The 22,577-nt window shown below is 39.4% G+C and overlaps 3 protein-coding genes across 25 annotated transcripts in view; 2 read left to right on the top strand and 1 right to left on the bottom strand.

The window, feature by feature from the left end:
- The window catches only part of LOC109481992 (protein spire homolog 1-like), a 43,470-nt gene extending 25,028 nt beyond the window's left edge, over positions 1-18,442 (top strand). The window contains exons 4-20 of one of the 10 annotated variants that reach the window (XM_019784618.1): positions 1,421-1,546; positions 1,804-1,884; positions 2,119-2,280; positions 3,307-3,402; positions 6,345-6,477; positions 7,625-7,728; positions 8,017-8,089; positions 8,713-9,009; positions 9,850-9,876; positions 10,039-10,139; positions 12,345-12,482; positions 12,908-12,978; positions 13,215-13,242; positions 13,432-13,550; positions 13,851-13,895; positions 14,292-14,363; positions 15,596-18,442. In XM_019784618.1, coding sequence (XP_019640177.1) covers positions 1,421-1,546; positions 1,804-1,884; positions 2,119-2,280; positions 3,307-3,402; positions 6,345-6,477; positions 7,625-7,728; positions 8,017-8,089; positions 8,713-9,009; positions 9,850-9,876; positions 10,039-10,139; positions 12,345-12,482; positions 12,908-12,978; positions 13,215-13,242; positions 13,432-13,550; positions 13,851-13,895; positions 14,292-14,363; positions 15,596-15,899 — 1,977 coding nt within the window. In that variant the 3' untranslated portion in view covers positions 15,900-18,442. Of the gene's footprint in view, positions 1-1,420; positions 1,547-1,803; positions 1,885-2,118; positions 2,281-3,306; positions 3,403-6,344; positions 6,478-7,594; positions 7,729-8,016; positions 8,090-8,712; positions 9,010-9,849; positions 9,877-9,981; positions 10,140-12,344; positions 12,483-12,907; positions 12,979-13,214; positions 13,243-13,431; positions 13,551-13,850; positions 13,896-14,291; positions 14,364-14,596; positions 15,020-15,595 lie in introns of those variants that run through there. The other 9 variants (XM_019784623.1, XM_019784621.1, XM_019784617.1 and 6 more) reach the window with 9 other exon arrangements.
- Positions 18,443-18,822: 380 nt separating this feature from the next.
- Positions 18,823-21,721, bottom strand: LOC109482050 (tumor necrosis factor receptor superfamily member 16-like). The gene is made up of 4 exons (XM_019784702.1): positions 21,558-21,721; positions 20,744-20,878; positions 19,990-20,328; positions 18,823-19,523 (listed from the first exon to the last, which is right to left on the bottom strand). Exons 1-4 carry the CDS (start codon positions 21,571-21,573, stop codon positions 19,333-19,335), a joined length of 681 nt encoding a protein of 226 aa, XP_019640261.1. The 5' UTR covers positions 21,574-21,721; the 3' UTR covers positions 18,823-19,332.
- A 644-nt stretch (positions 21,722-22,365) lies between these two features.
- The window catches only part of LOC109482026 (vesicle-associated membrane protein-associated protein B/C-like), a 16,478-nt gene continuing 16,266 nt past the window's right edge, over positions 22,366-22,577 (top strand). For all 14 annotated transcript variants that reach the window (XM_019784678.1, XM_019784673.1, XM_019784671.1 and 11 more), the window contains exon 1: positions 22,366-22,547. In XM_019784678.1, the coding sequence (XP_019640237.1) occupies positions 22,490-22,547 (58 nt within the window). In that variant the 5' untranslated portion in view covers positions 22,366-22,489. The remainder of the gene's footprint in view (positions 22,548-22,577) is intronic.

The raw sequence follows: 22,577 nt of genomic DNA, 5'->3' as shown, positions 1-22,577 counted from the left end.
AACGAACAGCTCCACCGAGGGAACTGTATAATGTGCTGTGTATTTGCCAAGAGACATTTTGGTAGCAATATAGATGGTACCTCAGAAAGGGTATTCCTTCCTCCCCATTCCTGTATGATTGTAGATTATTCATAGCAGAGATATTGGGAGAGATGAATATAAATATTATTTTTTAGGCACAATGTATTTGTTATAATATGCTACAGATCAATGGAGGATCTTTATTAATTGTTATACTCATAGTGATATGCCTGGTAGAATACGAAAATCCTATGATACACAGGTTGTTTTTGTGCTATATAAAGACGCAGAAATCACAGTGAAATCCGCAGTCAGTTCTTTGATTATACAGTTTGGAGATCTACGTTCAGTATACATGACATAAGCCCCATGGGTCCCCTTAAACCGCCAGTATTGACGTACCGGGTAGTTTTAGTATACTGTGCAGACTGATACAAGTCTTAATTGTCATTATGAAGCAAGTTTCTCAGAAAATTCTTTGTGTGACACACCCAATAATCAGTAGAACACTTTTTGTTACCAAGAGAAAGCTTGGATATTTGCATCTGGAGACTGATACAGATTACAAGGTCTGAGCTTTAATATATATACAACTGAAAGGCTGGCTTTGATTCAACTGCCTGAAGGCTTATACTTACGCAGCATGTTTGTGTAGAGCTTCTTAAGTTAGCCATCCTGCTTTTGTGTCACAAGATCAGTCGTTCCAATCCCAGTCTACATTAACCAGTATTCTAAAGGCTATTTTGTATAGTCCGAGTAGGATGGTAGTCTTTTTCTGGTGGTCATCATAAAATGCTAAAGAAGTCGGTCTCTTTTAGAGGACAATTACAGAATTTAGTGCACTCTTCTGAAAATAGGTAGGGGTTCCTTTGTAGGATGACCAATAATGTTCAAAAGTCACAAAGCCTCTTGTAGTTATCAACTTCAAGTATAATACTGGTGCTAACAGTAATCCCACATGACTTAAGTATTCTTTATTGTGAGATGTTGAGATCCTACAAATACCTGTACTTTACCTTGTACCCACATTATGTATAACTTAAAAGGAAGTGACAAGTTCTTTAATTTATAGGGCTTACTAGGCCACGTAGTCTTGACAATACTGTAAGCTAATTTTCCTTCCTTAGCTTTTGTACGGTCGCATCAGTTTTGAGGTCACCGTAGGATGTCATCCATATACATGTAAAAAAAAAAAGATATGGCCTTATGTGCATCCTGCAGGAGCATTTGTGTTATGCCAGTGTGTCACAGTATGTATGCCGATATGTTTTGCTAAAAAGGTGGTTATACCAGCTATACAGATGCAAAATAACAGTTATACATTAATGTTTTCACAGAAAAAGTACAATGAACCACTACCGAATGTCACATGGTGATAATTTGTGTTGTTATGTTGCAGTTATGTGCGTCCCACCTACAAAACCCGTCGGAGGCGGCGGGACACTACCAGGCCGTGTGCCGGGCGCTCGTGGCCGAGTGTCAGGAACTCACCTCCTTCCTCGCCAAGATATCCATGGGAAAAGAGGTCAGAGGTCACTCAGAGCTATAACTCCATGCTCGTATTTTCCGCATAACGTCATGTTACAAAAGCAATAGATTGCTTCTTCCTTGACAGAGTTGTACAGTTGAAACTTAGGGTTAGTTCAATTTCTTGTGACAGAAATTACAGGTTAAACTTGCTTCATAATGAAACTTTCATGATAAAAACTTTCATAATAATAACTTTTAAGATAAGACTCTATCCTAATGTTTGCAATCACATCTGATTTTCTACATGCCCAGGCCCTGCGAGAAATGGCAGATGAGATAGGGGATGTGGATGATGAAGACCTGGATCAACTTCAGCTAGCAAAGGAAGAATGGGTGAGAAATGTCTCATGTTTCCATCAAAAGTTGCATATCATATACAAACGTATAATCATAGATATGCAAAGCTTAACAGTTATGTCATGACTGTTTGTTTGCTTTCTTGCTCTGATTATGATACTTATAGTTATACTTATTTTTACTTAGTATGCACAAGAAACATAATGCTATGTGTGATCTTCTGCATTGTAGATAATACTTTCAAACCAATGAGCAAATTGTTTTCCCCAGGCACGGTTGTGGATGCAGGTGATGAAAGACTTGCGCTCGGGCGTGCACCTGAAGAAGGTGGTGGTGGAACACAACACGGGCCCCATGGAGTGGGAACTCACGCCGTACGAGATTCTCATGGACGACATCAGGTCCAGAAGATACGTCCTCAGAAAAGTCATGGTAACCAGCAGTCTCTTTTTTGCAACACCTCACGGGCGGATTCAATCTTTATAGTACTACTTGTTTAGGCCTTGTAGGAATGTAGCATTGTGGATGTGCTTCAGCTTCTGAAGGATGAATCAAGAAGTGTGTGAAAATGTTGGTCCAGGAAAAATTTATTTTTTACCTTCCTGGTCTGTCCTTACATGCTTTGGACTCTGCCTTTCATCCAGCATGTAATTTGCGTACTGATTACCTGATGCATTAGCTACAGACATCTATAGCTTTTATTGTGGTAAAATTCTTCCTCCCTATGTCAGCTATACTGGGCACTTGATATTGCTGGGTTACTAATTGTACAAATTGTATGCAACTCACTTGAGTTTTGAGGCTGATTATCAGGTAAATGCATGTCTACTTCTAGTATTCTCAAAACTCCTTGTTCCAAACATGTTCCATCCCTTTGAATTTGGGCGTGTCAAGAAGTGCAACTCGCACTGGTAACAAGGTGCTGTACGGTGTGCAAGGACTTTCTGTTGATTCTCAGTCAACCTTTAGTCAGACTTCTTTTATTTCATATTGTTTTCCAGCCAGAGGAGATGAATCAATGGGTGAGTGATGTAGAGAGCAGGTGGGAGGAATGCTTGAACTTCGTGTCAGTCAAAGTAACCAGCAAGCGAGCAATCCTGCAGCTAACATGTCTGTCCGGCTGGCATGGCAAACGCTGCGCTGCAGTCTTGACTAATCTTGTCACAGCATCTTGTCTCATATCTGTCCTCACAGACTTACAGAATGGCATAGTTACTGCGGCAGTGCGCTTGTTGTTGCACGACAACCTGGGGGTTTATTTAACCTTTCGTCCTAGTAGTTTGTGTGATGTGCGGAGTATGTGGACTTTGTGTGTGCAAAAGATATGGGAATGTTGGGTTGTATTTGGCATGGATGGTTTGTTGTTGGAATGAGAAGTGAATTGGAAAGAGAGATCGAGGTGTCTGTGAACTGTGACCGTTGCATGTTGCCACTTGACCTCTGACCTATGACCCCCAGGTTGATGGTGAGCCGCCCCAGGTCATGGAAAAACTCCAGAAGAATGCTCACGATGTCATCCTAGAATTTATCCGATCGCGCCCGCCGCTTTCAGCAGTATGTATTGAACTTGCTTGTTTGACCGTAGACTAATGATCTCTTACAACTACTACTTTGTAGATGACAACATTGAACCTAATGTAATGGAATGACTGTGCCAGTGTGATGTTAAAAGAAGAATGCTTAAGATATTTTCTTTATATACATGTAACACTGTAAGTGTAAGCAGTAGATTTGATTTGTCCAATTTATGCATTTAAGGATCTAGACTAATTTCTGGAATACCATGTATGGCATATACCATATTTTTTAGCAATATACATGTATCTACTTTAGTATACAATGTACATGCTTCTGAATCAATAGTATACAATCATACGTTGTACATTACACAGTTTATATATATTAGGTACAGTCACATGAGTCATATTATAGTTGAGCGTATAGATAATACTAGTCATGACTCCCTTCTATTTAACTTAATAATATTATTATTGTTAACTGTTACATAGTTATGCAAAGTTTTTCGTGTCCAAGCAAGGACTCCATGCCTACTGCTAAATGCAACATACAATATTTTACCTAGAAGTGCAATATCATTACTAATATATTCCAAACATGCCAGCTAAACTCAATGTGTGTATCACAACAAATGAAGCTAACATACACACATCAAGCTGAACCTAACATATACATAACACATAGCACTTACATGAACATACTAAACAAAAGCTAGCTAGCTGTGCTTCTACATTGTATATTCTCCTATATGGCCCAAGCAAATGCTAATGCAGCTCTATACTTAGCTAGTGTTACAGCCAAATCCTAACTCCTTAATTTAGTTACTAATACATTTTGCATTGCTGATGCTAATATAATTGAACTTTTTGCATTACAAAATCAAGTACAAGCACCACACCAAGTTCAACCTACAAGCTTTCAAAACCTGCTTACTGAAATATCACTCCAAACTCTGAGCCATTATCTTTTTTTTATTTCGCAGTGATTTTCCTTCAGTCCACTGCTTGCCAGTTTAAAACATGCTGGCTTGGCTTGGCTCACCACCTGCAAAAGTTCTCATTTTACAAATCTTTGAATACTCTGAAAATCTTACTTCTGTCTTTCTGTTGTCTCTCTGGCACGCTCAGGCACACGTCTGGAGATACCTTGAGGTACAACACCTTCAGAACTCGTCTTTGTCATAACATCTTCTGTCTGTCTCTCGTTTGTGATCTTACAACCGTCTTGAAGAAAAAACAAAATTTTCCTGACAAACACACTGCCAGACATGACAGTTAAACACTGACAATGTTTCCCTCTTCGAAGAAATATTTCCTAGCACTACACAATGTCATTGTCTTATTACATGTACATGTTACTAAGTGTCCTATTTACTATGATCATGAAAGTTCATCTGTGTTGGTAATTACATGTTTAAGGTAAAAACTTTGTTCCAACACAAAAAGAAATTTCTCACCAAGAGCTTTCGAGCAGCCACTCAGGTCTTCTGCAATAGACTTATTGAGACTTGTCACATGGCTTCTCTGAAGTGTGACGTCAACACTGGGTCAAAGGGGCCGGCATCTTGTACCAGATTCCTCTGACCCAGTGTTGACATCTCACTGGGTTTGTCTACTGAGGAAGACCAGAGTGACCGGTTGAAAGCTCTAGCCTCTAAGTGAGATTTTCCCCTTTTGTGTTGGATCAAAAGTTTTACCAGTTCTATTTAGTTGAAGGCCCATCATTCCACATATTAGTACTCATTCTGGATATTCTGGTATGATGTTAAGGTGGCATATTTTTTGTAAACCATAGTCTCTTTAGCCTGGGTACCATCCAGATTTTGTCTCTGCAACGCTCGAAAAAAATGCTGATTTTTTTTTAGCGTTGCAGAGCCAAAATTTGGATGATGCCCAGGCTACGCAGTCACTGTTCAGTGTCATTGTTAGAACTATACCTATTTTATTACATTCCATACTTGGTTACGTCACATCACATCACTTTCAGGGCTCTCTCTGCTCTAAATTTTGTCAGTTTGACAGAGCAAAGTTCTTTGTCAAGTGCCAAAGGGGTGTCTGGTTTAAAGGGTCCCTTTTGTTTTCTCCAAGTATGTTCACGTTAGGTGGCAATGAAAATTAACAATGATTAGTCAAGACTTCTAAATCCTGTGTAAAATCTTGTGGTTGAGTGTTTAAAACAAACAAGAATGGTTTGTGTTTTTGTGTGAAGGCCATTAGTGACATGTAAAAGCCTATATAAAGACATTCGTAGGTATACAACAGCTTTAAACCCAAGAAACAAGGTAAGCAGAGATGGCAGACTTCGCCCCTTCACTTACATCAGAAACACACAGGCAGACATGCCAAAAACAACACAATAAATGTAGAAAAGATTGTCAAAAGAAACTACATGTAGGATGTAGGAGTTACATAGTACATGTATTACTTAAAATTTAAAGTAATTGTTAACTTTAATTGTTAAGTTATGTAGGAATTACTTAAGATGTTAGAATACACCAATCCTGCTAATTTGTTTATTGAAGCTGTGGTCCTCAATTTGCCTTGCTAATAGGATAGCTCATTCAACTTAACATGCACACAACAAGAGCAAACTGTGGCTCCCAAAGTGGTAACAGCCAACTGTGTATGGACAAACCTTCAAGTGACATACAGGGTTGATTCAAAACACGTACTTGCAGTTTCTATGGATTCTCAAGTTTATAGATCATTGTACAGTTTCATATTCTAAAGAGTACACAAATGCTGTAGATATTGTGTGTAGGCAGTTGAAAGAAATGGATGCTAACATACAGACACTGCACATGACTTGTTTTAAGTAGTCCAGCATTATATACAGTCACTTCTGGTAAGCCCCTAATGTACATAACATCAAATTACAGAGTCAGACTTCAAACAGAGCAGAGTTCAAACTGCAAAACGTTCTCCCTTGACTGTTAGTGCGAGGTTCTGAGGCTGTTCCTGGTCGTGTTGTTTCCCCAGGCTAAGAACCGCCAGCTGAAGCCAGCGCCGCCGGAGGAGAAGACGCTTCACGAACGCATCATGGACGAGATAAAGGAACTGCCCAAACTCAAGCCTGTCAGCAGAAGGAATCAACTGGTCAAGAGTCAGACAAGTCAGTATACGAATAGGGTTACAGGCTAAGTTCTAAATCATGCTAATCTTCTATAGCCTAAAGATTTACATTTTTGTAGATACCCAGTACTTGACATGTATTAGATTTCTGTTCTTTGATCTGGTAGACTTAAATTCTCAGATGAAAGGGTACATGATTAATTATTGTTGAAACAAAATTTACCAAGGTATTCTATGTTTCATGTGATAGATAATCATGTCAGGTATCTCATAGAGCTGATGTTGAATAATACACTGTTTTTTTTAAAGTTTTGGCTTTGACTGTGAAGTAAAGGTTGGGCCTATTTGCCGGGTAGAATTTTGGAGAAGAATTAAGATCATGAACAGGCTGAGCTCACAAGTGAAGTCAAAAAACAATCTTTGTTTGTTCTCCTTGACCAGGAATAAAGCTTCCATTTCCTGAGATTCAGGTTTTCTTTTCGGATGGTGAGTTTTTCACCTTGATGTTCCGGCCATGTATGGTGGCAGGTCATGGGAGAGGTTATGAGTTGCTGACGGTGTTAAAAGGGTACAAAAGGTACAGGATAGCAGTTTTGGTGGCTAAGGGAACATGTACAAGAAAGGCAGCTTGGAACGGGTTGGTTTGTAAGGACTTTACACCATCTTCCAAGGAGCATTCAGCATGAATTGGCTTTTCATACAGGACCTGGTTTGTTTTTGAAATATCATAACAGCAGAGCTAATGCTAGATTCTTAGATACTTCTTTATCCCTCTATTCCTGAACTCTGGCCATAAATACTGTAGGTCATTTCATCTGTATAAGCATTTAGAAGTATGTACTCAAGATGTTTTTTTTGGGGGGGGGGATGTTTATTTGTTGATTTCGTTTTTCATATAATATCCTTTGTTTTTTGTACACCCTTCCACATTCTCTTCACCTGCTTTTGTTTACCAAACCACCGTCACCTCCATCTGGTAAGCCTGATAATCTTTTGTACCTTAAGTACCAGGGCATGCAAGTTGTGTGCTGTTGTTTTCGATCTGTGACAAAGAAGCTTTTTTCATTAGTACCAGGTAATTCTAATCACAGACTATTATAAGAAGGACAGCTGTTGCTGTTTAAGCAATAACATGATTGTCTTTTTTCCCATCCCAGTTGACATTGTGCGGGTCAAAACTGCTTTAGAACAAGAGGAGGAGGCAGAGGAAGGGGACGAAAATGACGGGTCGCCCACACCGAAGAAGAAAATCTTGAAAGCCCCAGATTTCAAATTCAACTGGGATTCAGAGGTTAGTCGAATGAGATCCCACAATGTCAATAGAATAGCAGTTTCCAGTTGGTCTTCTTCACTAATAAGTTTGCTAGTTGTTCCTCTACTCAATTCAAAGGCATATCATCAATGCTTGCTTGCATGGGCATAGCTATATGTATGTAGGTTTGTGCCAACTACAAAATGTATACAGTATAATTTGTATTTTTTCTATTGATGCAAGTGGGTACTTTTTCCTGAAGATGAAAAATATTGGTCATTGAATGCTTCTAAACCATACATGTATACCCTCGCATTGCCTTTACAGGAAGAGACAGACTCTGAAAAGGAAAATGAAGATTTCTCTGGGTATGATGATGTCAACCCAAAAAGAAGAAAAGGTGAGATGAAATTCTGAGAAACAATTTGTCCTGTCTATCTGTCATTTATCATTCTCAGTCTGTATCTGTCTCACGTACACTCATTGGAAGTTGTGAACTTCTCTGCATGCACAAGACACACTACAAAAGCATGTATGTCACACTTGTCCATCTGCTTACAAACTTGCCATTAAGACATTCCTACAGGAGTTCAAGCCTTGGGCCGGTGTGTAACTGAACAGAAGGAGGGAAATATTGTGTCCAGCTAAGAACCTTATTATTACATGTATTGATTAGCCGTAGAACTGATAGGAGCACTGGAGTAGTTAAATGTTACATTCTATCCCTGATACCATTTTTCACTACTTTCATTCCATTGTGTTGTTTTGTTGATTGTGTACTTTTGTTTCAGTAATCCCAAGTGAAACACAACATTGGCAATTAATCAACTAAACAAAACAAAAACAGTATATGCTGGGGTTGGTGATGGTTTAATGGGCAATTTTTAACATTTATCAAGATTTACATAGTGATTGGGAAATAAGGAAATCATTGCTTTTGCATCATCCAGCTTATTTTCTGCTTAGGTGGCAGTGTATTACGGTGTACCTTATGTTTATTTTCTCACTTATTTATCCTGTTAGAGCCCGATTTCGACTTTGACCCCGACCCCGATCTCCCCGTGCCCGTAGACACGGTTGTGCGGTTCACGCGCACGGCAGGCGTGTGGGATTGGTTACGGGCCTCCTTCTCTGACTGGGTGGTGTCTCTACTTGATGCAGGGTTCCAAACACTCGAGCAGATCTGCGCCTACCTCTTCCCAGGTGCACGCCGAGGGCTTTCCAAGCTGTTAGTGGCCGTTAAGGGCTTGGGTACTATCCGCGCACAAATGCAGGCCACTACCCCTTCCACCTACCCTGATCTACCTTCTGACGACGAAGGTTTTTTTTCTTTGCTCTGCATCTTTTCCCTGATTTGATTTCTTCGTAAATTTGCTTTTCCCATTTAGTTCATGCCTTGCTCTCCATGTTTTTATCTTCACGTGTCTCTTAAGATTTTTGCGTTTCAAGAATTGTTTTCCTTTTCCGATTCCGTAGCTATCTGTACGATATGTTGCTTTCCCTGTGCAAGCTTCTGTAGTTGAGTTCCTACTACCCAAGCCCTAACGACCGTCGGCAGGTCTGCCATAGCTTATCCAATTTACAACGACACTTTCGCTGCAATTTTCTTGGATCACATCCAATTTTGTTCGAGTCATAACCGCTCATTTGGACCTGGCCATATTTGTCAGGCTGAAGCATTATGGCAGCCCTGTGTGTAGGTGGCCTAGAAAGCCCTAACGTCGCTTTCTCATTATCTCCTGATCGTACTAATAGAGTGACAATGACTAATACAGTCGTGCAAATTGGGTGCATTAACCATTGACTATATAATATGTAGGGTTTGGTGTACACACAACAATGAGGTCATTGTTCAATGAGCCATGGCATTTACGAATGAACTGTTGGGCCGCATCGTATTAGAGTACTGATTGTGCATGGCTGATGCCTTCTGTAATCTTATTGTTTGATTTGATTGCTTGATTTGATTGCCTGAAAAAGATTAATCTGTTTGCCTTAGTTTTATCTGCATGGCTCAATTTATGTTTATTTTCTGATTCTATTATCTTCGAATGTAGATCAGTTTAATCAGTGCTGATTTATTTTCTTACATATGAATTTCCTGTTTTTTGTTCTTGTTGTTTGTTTGTTAATGGTTTTTTTTGTGGTTTAACGATCCAGTTCTACCGGGCCAGACGGTTGACGACGGTAAGATATTCACGTTTCTGTAATGTTCATGTTTGTTGTGTTTCCCCACATTCAGTTGGACTTATGTTGCTCTTCCCATTTTGTGTTTTCCCCCATCCATTGTAGAGTTCCATGTTGTCGAGCAGCTTGGTTCTATGGGCTTGCTCTCTCCGTTTTCCACAGTGACTGACCTGATGTCGCCGCCGAGCCCGCAGCACAGGCCGCGGCGGAACAGCCTCGGGTCGGAGACGCCCACGCAGGAGATCGCAACGCAGAGCCACAGGGTGAGGTTTAGTGGCATGATGGGTAGTGGACACGGTACTGGTGGTGGTGGGCCGTACTACGGGTACATAGACCCTGAGGAGGCAAAACATGTAGGAACCGGTTTGTTGTCTTCGCTGCCACCGCAGAGGACCAGCTCAGCGGACTTTCCATATCAAACATTTTCATTTTTTTTAGGTCAGACATTTTGAAAGAATATCACTGAAAGGTTGCAGGACAGGGCACTATAATAATTATTTGGTGTACAGTTTTCCAGCCTTAGAATGAATGATCCAAAGACTTGATGAATGAAGAAAAGTAGATGAAATATTGCTGATAAAGGTTTTTCTCTTCATATGGGTTACTTTATTTGGGTTACTTTGGGTTACGTATTTATTAAAGATAATGAAACGTTATTGTAGACCATATGCCAGTATGTGTGACATATCGATTTTGAGACTATTCAGTCACTGTTGTAGTGTAAGTTCATCTTTTTAAAACGAATCCTCAGCAAAAAATACCGGGCAACTACTGCATGACTCTTCAGCATTTGCCATTTTAGGTTTACTTACTAGATTACTTTAAAGTTTGATATGGAAAAGTCCACTGGCAACTGTCCTCTACTTCAGGGGAGTGTTTATTTTCAGTTGAAGGACAAGGTAAACTTGGTGGCAGCACAAACCATTGTACCGGTAGTGTGGAAACATCAGGAGATGTTCTAACATATGACTAACCCCCTATGTTTTAACATGGGAAAGGTAGCTGGAAAATGAACACTTCCTAACGCAGCTTCCTTGCCTCTGACTGTGTTCAACCCTCAAGCTTTGGCTTGCTATAACTTCCCAGCAATCTTAACTTGATGCTACTACTGTATTTGCTGCATAATAGACCAATCCTCACTCTCTATCAATACAAATTGACCAATACCAGACTGGTTGCTTGAATGACAAGTTTTTGCAATTCTGCCTATTTGTTTTGCATTTGCTGGCATTGGCAGAATTGTGTGATTGGTCTATTGTGTCTGAGGCAGCCTTCCTTTTGAGCTGCTCTCTCTCATCTTAGCACCCCTGTTTTGGAAGTGGGCATGTCCCCTCCAAGGAGAAAATTGGCACCTTTTGGGTGATACCACTTACGAACTGGGTGTTTAAGGTAGATTGAGCATTCAAGAAGGAAGAGGGAATAAATATGTATCAGTATCTCTGCTGGCTGGCTTTCTATGCTGCAGGCCACTTTTCCCCACATCTGCAATAGCACTGTCTTCATGGCAGCTTGTCATGTGATCACGTCTGTTCTTGTCTGTGATTTATGATATTAATACTACTCTGCACTATTGCACTGCTAAAACTGTCGCAAATCTATAACAGATAAGTTATTGGTATCCTTATCAAGCTGTACATACGGTTTCGTACAACTGATTGAATCATACATGACGTTGTACATTGTAGATTTCTCAGGTATGGTACCTCTTTTGCAAATCAAAGAAATGGATGTTGAATATTGTGCATGTTAACAGAAAAAGTGACATTTCTGGTGGTAAGTTAAAACTTACTGATGTATTACTGCATCTTAGCAGTAATGAAAATGAAAAATGTGACTGTTAATCAGTAAAATAGATAAAAGTATTCCACGGAGGTAGGTACTATACTTTCATATAGATTTACTGCTATACAGATAAACTGGTAGTGGTTTACTGCTCCATGATCCAAAAGACAGCTGGGTATTGCTGAGTACTTTTGACATTTGGCTGAAAAGGCAGCATTTTTATCACCTAGACATGTTGGAAAGGGCACAGAATGTCATGCAGGGAAGAGAGCATGGGGCATGCCTAATGAACAGTAATGAGTCATATACATTTGTAGTGGCAGATGTGCCTTACAATGTAGCTCATTTACCGGTGTTGATGCCAGTTCCACAAAAATGGAGAGGGGGTAGGGGGTCGCATGTGCACGCCGACAGGAAGTGGAATTTCTATTCTTTGCAAGCTCCGAAGAGAAGACCACTTCCTGTCTATGTACACAAACACACAATATTAGGTAGTCGCCACCTGAAGATGTACATGTATAACAATGCTACAATAAATTATACGGTAATATCCTTGCTCCAATGTATTCTATTGCTGTTCAGTTGTAGAGTAAAAATACTTCATTACAGGAAATTTGAAAGTATGAAAACATATCTATCTATGGTACAGGTTAAATGTAGAGTGTTGATGATGGATGTATCTACAGGAGGCGTGGAAGAACCCGGTGCAGTGTCTGTCCCTGACCATTGAGGAGGTGATGCACATCAGAGAGGTGCTGGTGTCAGCAGAGCTGGAGAACCTGCAGGGCAGGAGGGAGATCTACCTGCTGCTCAAGAAGGGAAAGGTAGGGGGCGCTGTTTTCTGATTTGGGGACAGAAAATCTTTCATTTAGATTGTGTAGATTTTCCATCGTCAACATTGACAGTGTGGTCTTGAAAGCAAGTCTAAAATTTGAAAGTGGGTAAAAGAGTAGCTTGTTTTCAAATCACTGTTTCGGCAGTGTCAAAGATGTAAACTTTAAGTTGTGTTTAAGTCCTACAGTAACTTTACTTCCTTTTTTTTAACTCCTCAATAAAATTATTTTAAAAAAATGCAATGAGCAGACCAATCTGACCTATGGAAAATTACATTGGGCAACTGGGTTGCTACATCCAAAGATACTCAATTATTCCTGACAATTAGAGTAATGTAGGTACAGTGTATGCAGTACCCAACATGCCTTGAAGTCATCAGAGAAAGATGTTTACTGTATTTTCCTTTGTGTTCCAGATCTGTTTCTCCTGTAGATCTAAGAGATTTTCCATATTCAATTGGTCATATACCTGCAAGTTCTGTAAAAGGTGGGTAGAGTTTGTTGGTTATAAGAATTACTGTACAAACTGTAATTCACTACATCACATGGAAGGTTTCCCCACAAAGTTGGAAATGAAAGAAAACCCGGGTCAATTTTTACAATCATGTTAAGTGGTTGAAATATCTGTTATTTGGAATCTTCAGGTACATGTATGTGGTATTACAGTTTATTGTTTTCCATTTTTGAAGGCTAATTGTTTTCTCTTTCCCTGTTTGTTCAAAGGTGTGTCTGCTCTCATTGCTGTAGAAAGGTGAGTTTTTTTGCAGCAGGCGTCTTTGAAAACTTCAGAAGATGATTTCATTTCTAATATGCTAGTAGTTTTCTACTAGACGAACATAAGTGACATCTGCAAAGTTTGTAACAGCTTTTTCATGAGACAGGAAAACTTGGCAAGAACTCAACCTCTGCTCAGACATAATCATATTAACCCGTTTTCCAGATGAGAATCCCCACGGAGCACTTCTTGCGGACCCCAGTGTACACCCTGAGCCCCACCACCTCCCCCCACTCAAGCCCCTCCAACGCTGTGGACCAGCTCAAGGAGGACACCCTCACCAGGTAAGGCAGCAGCCCTCACATCCGCCATATGGTGTTTTTTTCTACAACTAACCTGGGTAACCGTCAGCTCTGATAGTCGCTATCCACAGTCTATTGGAGCAAATGGTACCCAGATTACTGGTAGTTTGCAACTGTGACAGCAAGTTAGGGACATTCTTAGGACTGAGTTGTGGATGTGTTGTATAAAATTCACACAGAAAAAGTTGTAGGTCCATGTCAACAATTCAATGAAAACTACAGTTACTATTCTCTTGAATACGAGCTTCGGTCAGAAAATAACACGAAATCTTCTTAACACAGTGACGGCAGCGTGGGAAGTGATGTTGAGAAGAGCAGTGTGGAAAGGTACAGTTAGACAGACAGGGTGACTTACACAACAACAGTGTACGTGGTAGTGGTACATGTAGTTACTGTTAGTAGTTGTTGTAGTGGTGGTTAGTAAATGTGTTTTGAAGTTGTTGTAATGTATTTTGAAGTGTTGTGGTTGTCATGTGATTCTTAACCGTAAGCCTGCTTACATGTAGGTGGCACCAAATTTGTTAATGGAGTTAGGCAGCAGGGAGAAGGTTAAAAGAACTAAAAGACAAATTCATCAGTAAGTCAAACCTGTAATTGTTAGTATGATACATCTATCAGAAATAGATAGCGTTCTAGGCCATGTCTAGGCACTCGTCTCTACATCGAAAATCCTAGTTGTACAATTTAGAAATAACACCAGGCAAACTCTCCTTATACACACAGCAACAACACTGAGGACACACAACATGTACCACATGTACACCTACACAGTGTAGCGGAGAACAGCCTGGAAAGGTATGCTCAAATTTCAGGGTGGATTACATGTGACGGGATAAAGAACAGGGTGGTGATGAAGAAGTGGATCAAACTAATCCAATGATTAACGCACAAAACAATCTTTCCTAATCAATTTGACAGTGGAATTTAACTTCTCCTTGTTTCAAGAATTAACCGGTGATTGGTAAAAATTTACATTTTGAAATATCAAAATGTAAGTTAAATGATTCAGTTGATTCTCCCTGATACAGAAACAACAACACTCCTGGGGAGGTACATGTACGTGTAACGTTACAAGTAGAAGACAGCCTTATGGAAAGGTACAAAGTAGTACAAACACTGCAAGGGGGCACGGTGTTGCAAACTATCATGGTGGTTCAATCCTAGCAAAGTGGTGAAAATGCAGGACTGGTAGTAATAGCCCCTTTTATTTGGTGGCTATCAACTGTATGCATATAAGCCCTTGTGTTTGCTATGAAGAATTTTATTTCCGAAGAAATGCCAAAGTGGTGTTTGAAAAAGTACAGTGCTCTTATTATTGGAAACTGCTGGGCAAGTAAAAGCAGCAACAGCAGTACTGTTTACATGTAGAATGGTGCAAAATGGTACTTTTGCAAAGCGACTTCATGTAGTTGTACAATGTGGGTATGAAAAGGTGAAAACAGTTTGGGTTAAAGTAATGGTGATCGTGATGTTTTAAAAGGTTTTAAAAGCTTTCCAAATATACACCCTATTGTTTATTGAACAAGATTCAGAACATTTTAAGGAAATCGTGCTTCTGGCTTTTTTTGCTGGATTTCTGCAGACAGGTAATTAAATTATAAATTGATTGTCTGGCAATGACGTCATGGGGAACACAGCAGCCAGTTTGGAAGCATTCATTATTATTTTGTGAGAAATATATTTTTGAAAAACAGTGACAAAGGATACTTCATACCTGTGAATAGTTTCATCAACTTGGTTACTGAATAAAGAGACTCTTTTTACACAACCAAGGAAGGTACAATGTAACAGACAGTCACCAAAACGTTGACTAAATAAACCTTTTGGATCTGTTAAAAGAGTCTCTTTATTCAATGATCAGGTGCTGTTTGCTTCTCAAAGGTACAACAATCAGTTACACAACAGTCAGGCTCACTCACACTCACTCACTATCCGGTTTATCCTCTGGTGTTCCCCATCATTCGAGGGTTAGATGAATGCATGTGTGGCTGATGAGACTTGAGTTGATGTTGTGTTCCTCTCCACAGCACCGGATCTGCACCAAGTACTCCCAACGCCTCTCCCAGCATCGCTCCCAAGATCCTGCGCCAGCCCTTCCTGGACAAGGCTCCCATGATGGACATCTGTGTGGACTGTAAAGCCTTCGTGTGTGACATCATCCGCGCCAGCAAAACCACGTTAGCGTACCACGCCAGGCGACCTCTGACCCGACACCAGAGCATCCGGCGAGACAAGTCCGCCCCTCCTCGAGCCAAGTTCGACCGCAACAACCAACATCGGTCGTCCGTGAAGTTTGACGCGTCGCAGCAGCAGGTTTCCTTTGAGAAATGAACCAAGAGCTACTAATGCTGTGTAAGACAAAAAATAGCAATGAAAATACTGCCGTGTATACCAAAATACTAAACCAAATTCATATTTTGTTGTTTCTGTCATTAGTCTTCTGCATGTATCCTTCATGTAATTGCTGATCATTTGTGTTCATTGGAAATAAGCAAAACTAATCTGTCTTTTGCTCAGATGCTCAAAAAGGGAAGAACTTATGTATGAAAGGCAACAAATTGACAGAGAAATCACATTCATGATTGTGTAATGTAACTGTAGAATAATGTTAATAATAGCAGCTCTTCGTGTTTTTACTTGAATGTACAGCTGAGGAGTGAACTTGTAGAGATATATGAGATAATAAGGATAGTGTTATGTACAGGACAGTGTATAATGAATGTGGGGCTCTGTCAGGTTGGAAACTTTAAAATTAAGAAAATGGAGATGATATCATATTGTTATCAATCTTTTAGTGCTACAAAGTACAAGCCAAATTGTTTCTCTGCAGTATAAAATCAATAGGACTTTTATTTATCATTATGCCACTGGGGAGAAAGGTGGAAGTGGCATTGGCTATATTTGGAATGGCTTGGAAAGTGGCAAATATCCCTGTCACCTTTTTATGTTCTTTATATCTTGTGTAATCAGTCCAAAATCTTGCAAAATGTGTTGCATCTCATTTGGTTTATGTTGAAAAATCTTAATGCTAAAAGATCCCAAACTGTCCTTACCAAGTGACTAGTGTGAATACACGATATAATTCTATTTACATGTATGATGCCCAGGGCTTGCCATTTTTTTCATATATCCCTTTTGTATGTCATACATTGTAGGAATCCACTGTTACAAAACAAAAAAGCTGCTTTAACAAGGTAGCAAACAATGTTATAATGTGTGTGTGTGTGTAACGTTACATGTGATGTTACATTGTACTACCATTATAGCTAGATTAGAGTCATACAATGTACACTGCATAATGACTTGCATAGTTGTTGTCAGTTTCTACTGTATTTTATGTTATGTTGATGTCCTGTAATACAGACATGAAAAAAATAACATTTCCTACAGACAAAAAGAGAATTCCCTGTCCATCCATTTCTAATTGCTACTACCTAGGACTTGTCTTGTGATAAATATCACTGGACTACTGTAGTACATGGATGGGGAATTCATTCTCGAAATCAAAAGCTCTGCTTAGAAGAAATGTTAGATATTTATTGAGCAAAACCAGTGACAAATAGGCAATAAGAAAACACAAGAAATGTCATTATATCAAAAACATCTATCTGACTGTACCTCTTGTCAACTAAGGAAAAAGGAGTTACAAAAGTGTAATATCTAATATGCATTTAGAACTATGTATATACGAAGTACAGTACCGTACCATGTACAGTGTTGGTTGGTAAGACATTGTTGATATTGAAATGTACCCAGCATGTAGATAAGGAATGAGGTATGAGTGTGTAGAGATAGGAGGGTCTGCATGTAAAGATGAACAGGAGTTGTAAAATGCCCCAGACTTTTTCCACAAGGTAAGACCTTTTGGTAGTAATATAGCAATGGTAACAATTTATGATGTTTGCCACAAAGATTCACTGTGTATCAAAATAATCATGACTTACGGTAAGTTTGAATTTACGCCATATGAGCCATTGATGGAGCTGTCTTCATATTTATTTGTAAAATTGCTGGAAATCATGTATATCCTGTAAGACAAATTGTTTTGTTCATTCAAAATCAATTTTTTTTAAACCTCATTTTCCGACGTTAAATTTGTAAAATGATACTTTTTTTTACTTTTACCATTTCCATTTAACTCATACCAGAGTTTCCTGTTTTTCTGACAAAACTGGCTAGATTAATCTGCAAAGTTAGGCTACCATTCTGCCACCTTTTGTAGTAACTTATTGAAAATTGTAAAATAAGTGTTACACAACCGTACCATGTATATTCCCTTAATAATCCATGAAACACAGTCATTTGTGTCTGTATAAAAAAATCCATGATCTGTCTGAGTATGAACATGTATTTTTCATCCTTGCAAAGCTTTGTTGTATTTTTCTATGGCTTTGGGGGAAAATGTTGCAATGGTTGAGTTGCAATTGGGTACGATTGTACAACCTTACCTTTAAAAATATGCCATATGCTATGGTCATTCTCTCATCGTAGCTAGATTTTGTACTTGCTTAATGGATATCTTCTATATTAGAAAACTGACACTTTGCTGCATACACTTGACTTCTCATAACATGTGAATGCGGTGCATGATTTTACAGTGTATACTATTAGTAGGTGTATAGCTACAAGACTGCAAGGCAAATAATACTACAATGAACTGTATGTACTACCAAATCATGATGTCTACAAATTGTATCGTGATTGACAGTTGCATGCAAACCAGGTAGCAACTTTTGATCAAAGCAGTAACGGCATTAAGTTTCGTTGCTGTAGCCAGCTGTGACCACTGTATAATGTACATTTTTGATTGGCAACTGCAAATTAGTCATTTCCTTCTGAATGTGGCTAATAAATGTCTAATCACAAGTCAAATACTCATGTATGAAGTGCAGTGACTTCTTCCTTGAGCTCATTTGCTTCTGTTGAGGCCACACAAATTAGTTAAACATGTAACTGGTTTGGCTGATTTTGTGCATGAAAGTGAAGAAAATCAATCCTACACACCAACAAGCTAATATGAATAGCCTCATATGCAAATCAAAGTAGATCTGTTAAACCAAAATAGTGACAGCACTTCTGTACCTGGACTATTATAAGTTGTTGCTAAGGCACGGTAGGCAGTTATGATTTTGCGTCAATGTGCAGTGACCAGGTACCCCTTGAGAAACAATAAAAGTATAATGTGTTCTTTTATTGTACATATTAACTCTCTTTATAATATCTTTCCATGGCTTGGAATTACATGTTCGAACAATTAAAAAACAGATTCATACATGCACACTAGTAAAACCATAGCTCATTTGAGGATACCTGGATGAAAATTAAAAATGAGCATTTCTACTGTTCAATCTTTACCATTTACACTGAAACAAAAATAGTCATCTGTATCCTATATAGCCGGTATAACCGCCCCTCGGTGTAACACACCAGCTTCACAGGCATGCTGCACAGCAGCAGCTGGCTATATTATATCAATTACACCAAACGACTTGTTCGACCTAGCCTTTAAACAATTAACTGTAAACATTGTTTAAAGCTACTAGTATTCTTGTGCTTAATCGGTGTGGAAAGAAGTATCCTAATCCACACACTGCTTCAGCAGCAAATGTCAGGAATGTTGAAGATTAACCCTACGAGTGTCATGGCTCATAACAATGCCCAATACAGAATTGACACTTGGAGAGTTCAGTGTTTTCAGTTCAAAATCAAATGTGGTCCATCCACCATTGCTCCTCTTGGAGCCATCCATTTTATGGAGAGAATCTCAGAGTATTTCTGCGATATCTCCCATGTCACACTCCAGCAGCAGGGCATGTAATCTGCCTACAGTTGCATCTAGCTTTACTGCCCAGGACTGTAGCAGTGTTTCAGCTGGGTTTTCCTTTCGCTGGTCCCACAAGGAAACATAGTGTGGCTCGAATCCCAACTTCTCCACGAGTAGCCTCCAGTCTTTACCTAAAGACAGTCAGAAGGATATGTCAAATTGAAATTATGTTAATTAGATAGCTTAAAAAGCAGTAAAGTATCTTACAGAGCTGATTTTCCTATGAAATATAGATCTATTTGATTTAGCAATTCTATTGAGGTTGCAATACAAATCTGCTTTAGAATTCTAAAGTTTGTAAAAAGCAAAACATTACTACTGGCTATTAATACTACTAGTTCATGCAGTACTGCCTATTGCTGATAGGAGGCAATTGTGAGAAGCTGATGACGTGATTTTAGTTGGTAACAGGTCATCCACCTAGCACTAGTGACTGGCCATTTCAGGTGGTAATGGATGCATTTGAAAAAACATTCATCATTATCAATGATATTAACATGTAATACTAATTCTAATCATCACAATACAATGAGTATCATGATAGTTTCTATTCCAGTAGAGGACATTAATAAGTACATGTGCACATGCAGAACTTACCATCAGGCTTTTTCACACTCAGCATGCTGGTTAACCTGAGGCGAACCGTGAATGGCATTTTTCCTATATGAAGGCTGGGGTCCAGCTTAGGAGGGCTTGCTTGGGGTTTATTGGAACTCCCATTGTCTGTAGTACTAGTGTTTGGTGTAGCACCATTAGAAGGGCTGTGTTGGGGTTCACTGGGTGTGATGTTTGGTGTAATGGGTGGTGGGTTGGTGTTCCCCATAGCTCCTGTTACAGGACAGGTTCTGCCTGCTAACTGTAGTTGTGGGTGGACATCAGGAGGAAGACCAGGTTGTACGTTGGAGCTAACTGTTGGCATTTCCAAAGAAGGTGGTGCTATAGAAAAAAAAAGAAGTAAGCAACTGTACAAGTTTTATTCAATATTGTGCTACTTCTGTTGTTTATACACTATAATCCTTCTTACATTTTGTCCTACGAAAGGCCCATTGTACATTTATAAAATGATTACAGCTATGCAATTGTAGCTCTCTTTGAAGATCTATCAACTTTTTCTGCTACAATTTACATTATGTTACATGTTTTTAAATATTCTGAAGCTACCTTGCCTCTAGAACAAAGGTCAATTGATGTAGAGAATACAAAGGAATGTAGAAAAATACATGTACAGTTTGTGATCTACCAAACAACGTACATGTACATGTATATCATTATTATAAATACAACATGCTTAAATAAAACTTGAAATAAACAGACAATAGACAGGAAATACCATAAACAGCTGTAGTCTCACCATCCACAATATCGTCCTCATATCCAATCTTGTTAATAACATTGTCTGTACCAATCTGTACATTTTCCACCTGACTGATGTTGTAGACATGATAGTGAATAACAGGAGGAGCTGCTGCTCCACCTTTACTAGGATCTGCAACAGAAAAAAATTATCCATGTTAAGAAGGACTTCAAGGGGAATTTAACAAGTTACTTGGTATTAATTTCTCACCTGTATTTCTCACCTGTAGCCGGTCAATAGGTACCCTGTATGGGTAATGAGACCGCACTTCGGGTAGTTTCGGCGGTAGCAATTCTTCTCATGTGTTCAGTACGTAAAGGTGTAGTTGTACATATCCTGGTGATTCTTCCACTCGTGTGCAATATGGTTCTTGAACTCATTGACTGATTTGCTAGACACTGCTTCCTGGGAAAGAGAGTTCCACACCCTTGTGACTCTTGAAGAGAAGAAACACTTCCTCGTCCCATGTGATTTTTGTACTTGATACTTGAAGGAGTGGCCCCGTGTGGTGGTTGAAAGACTGGGTTCAAACATGGTCCCTCTACAAATGCTGCAGCTGTTTCCAACTCTTACTTTATCATACCCGTGTGTGATTTTGTAAAGCTGGATCACGTCTGTCCTTTGTCTTGGCATTTTGTTCCAAATCAGTGAAAATAAGAAATTTCAATCTCAACCAATTACTGTGTTCTCAAAAAATATAAAGCATCTCAATATACTGACATTATGGCTGTTTTGCCTTATATATATCACAAAGAATATTGTAACAGCCATGGTTAATAATAAAAATGCATCTCCACACAAGTTTTATCACCTTCAGCTGGATCCATCCTTGAACTTGAAGTCACTGGCAAATCCAGATGCGGGGATTTCTGTTGTCGAGACGAAGTCCAAGTTCACACAGCTTCTGCTGGGGAATTTTTCACCGACTTTCACACCTGGTTGAGTTAAGAATCACCTTGGTAACCAATGCCAATCATAAGTCATACTGGGGACAGTACGGAAGGACTCCTTGGTTTTGTCAGTAGGATTTGTCAGTACAGGACTTAGAAGACACGGCACAGGAATGATGGTCTGGTTCAGTCTTGCATCTCTTGCATGTTCCTAAACTATCTACATGAAGGCACACACTGGTTTCTGACAACAACTATCCTAGCTGTCCTCCAATAAAGATGGGAGGGGGGCACAAGGAAGTAAGTTTCGGTAGTTCTGAAACTCGTGGTTTGCGGGATCAGCATGCAGCACAGGCCTGTTCTCTGCTAATTTCTGATGTACACGAGAAAACGTCCACAAGCAGCTTTAGTACAGAGAAGTTCTTCAAAAATGACAAGATGACGGTCAGAGGAAAAAGCGAGTTCCTCGTCTGGTTTTCCCCTTCTTGTACCCGGAAGTTGACTTGCTCTCCAACTGGAAGTCAGTGCTATTTATAGAACATGACGTCATGTCAACAAAAGATGAATTTGTTTGTGGTTCACTGGTTACATTACGACAACGTGTACAGAATATCTATCAAGAATAAAAAGCAGTGATATGGAAGATTATTTTCACAGTTGTACTTTTCTTTGTTTGTGTTTATTTTGCTGAAAAATGATACATAAAAATGTGACCGGAAGTACGTCACAATCGAGCCTCGCTTTCACATGCCGAGCATGCGCGCGTTTTACTCGCCATTTTTAGCTGCAGACGGACCCTTTGACCCCGTTTTGACCGAAAAACAGTGGTTTTAGGACAAAATAAAGCCTCGCCATGTCGAAGCTGGAGCAAGTGTTAATCCTAGAACCTTCCGGGGAGCTAAAATTCAAAGGTAAGCTCTTCTTATATAATCTAGAAGGTT

This window comes from Branchiostoma belcheri, unplaced genomic scaffold (assembly GCF_001625305.1).
Source record: "Branchiostoma belcheri isolate BF01 breed outbred unplaced genomic scaffold, Haploidv18h27 scaffold59, whole genome shotgun sequence".
NCBI classification, from domain to species: domain Eukaryota; kingdom Metazoa; phylum Chordata; class Leptocardii; order Amphioxiformes; family Branchiostomatidae; genus Branchiostoma; species Branchiostoma belcheri.
This window is presented reverse-complemented; position numbering and strand designations above follow the sequence as displayed.

What these genes read in the sequence shown, in the direction of transcription:
- LOC109482050 (XM_019784702.1), bottom strand. An exon ending in TGAGGACGATATTGTGGATG is followed by an intron (nt 20,329 to 20,743) that starts GTGAGACTACAG and finishes TTTTTTCTATAG; the next exon opens with CACCACCTTCTTTGGAAATG. An exon ending in GAGTGTGAAAAAGCCTGATG is followed by an intron (nt 19,524 to 19,989) that starts GTAAGTTCTGCA and finishes GACTGTCTTTAG; the next exon opens with GTAAAGACTGGAGGCTACTC.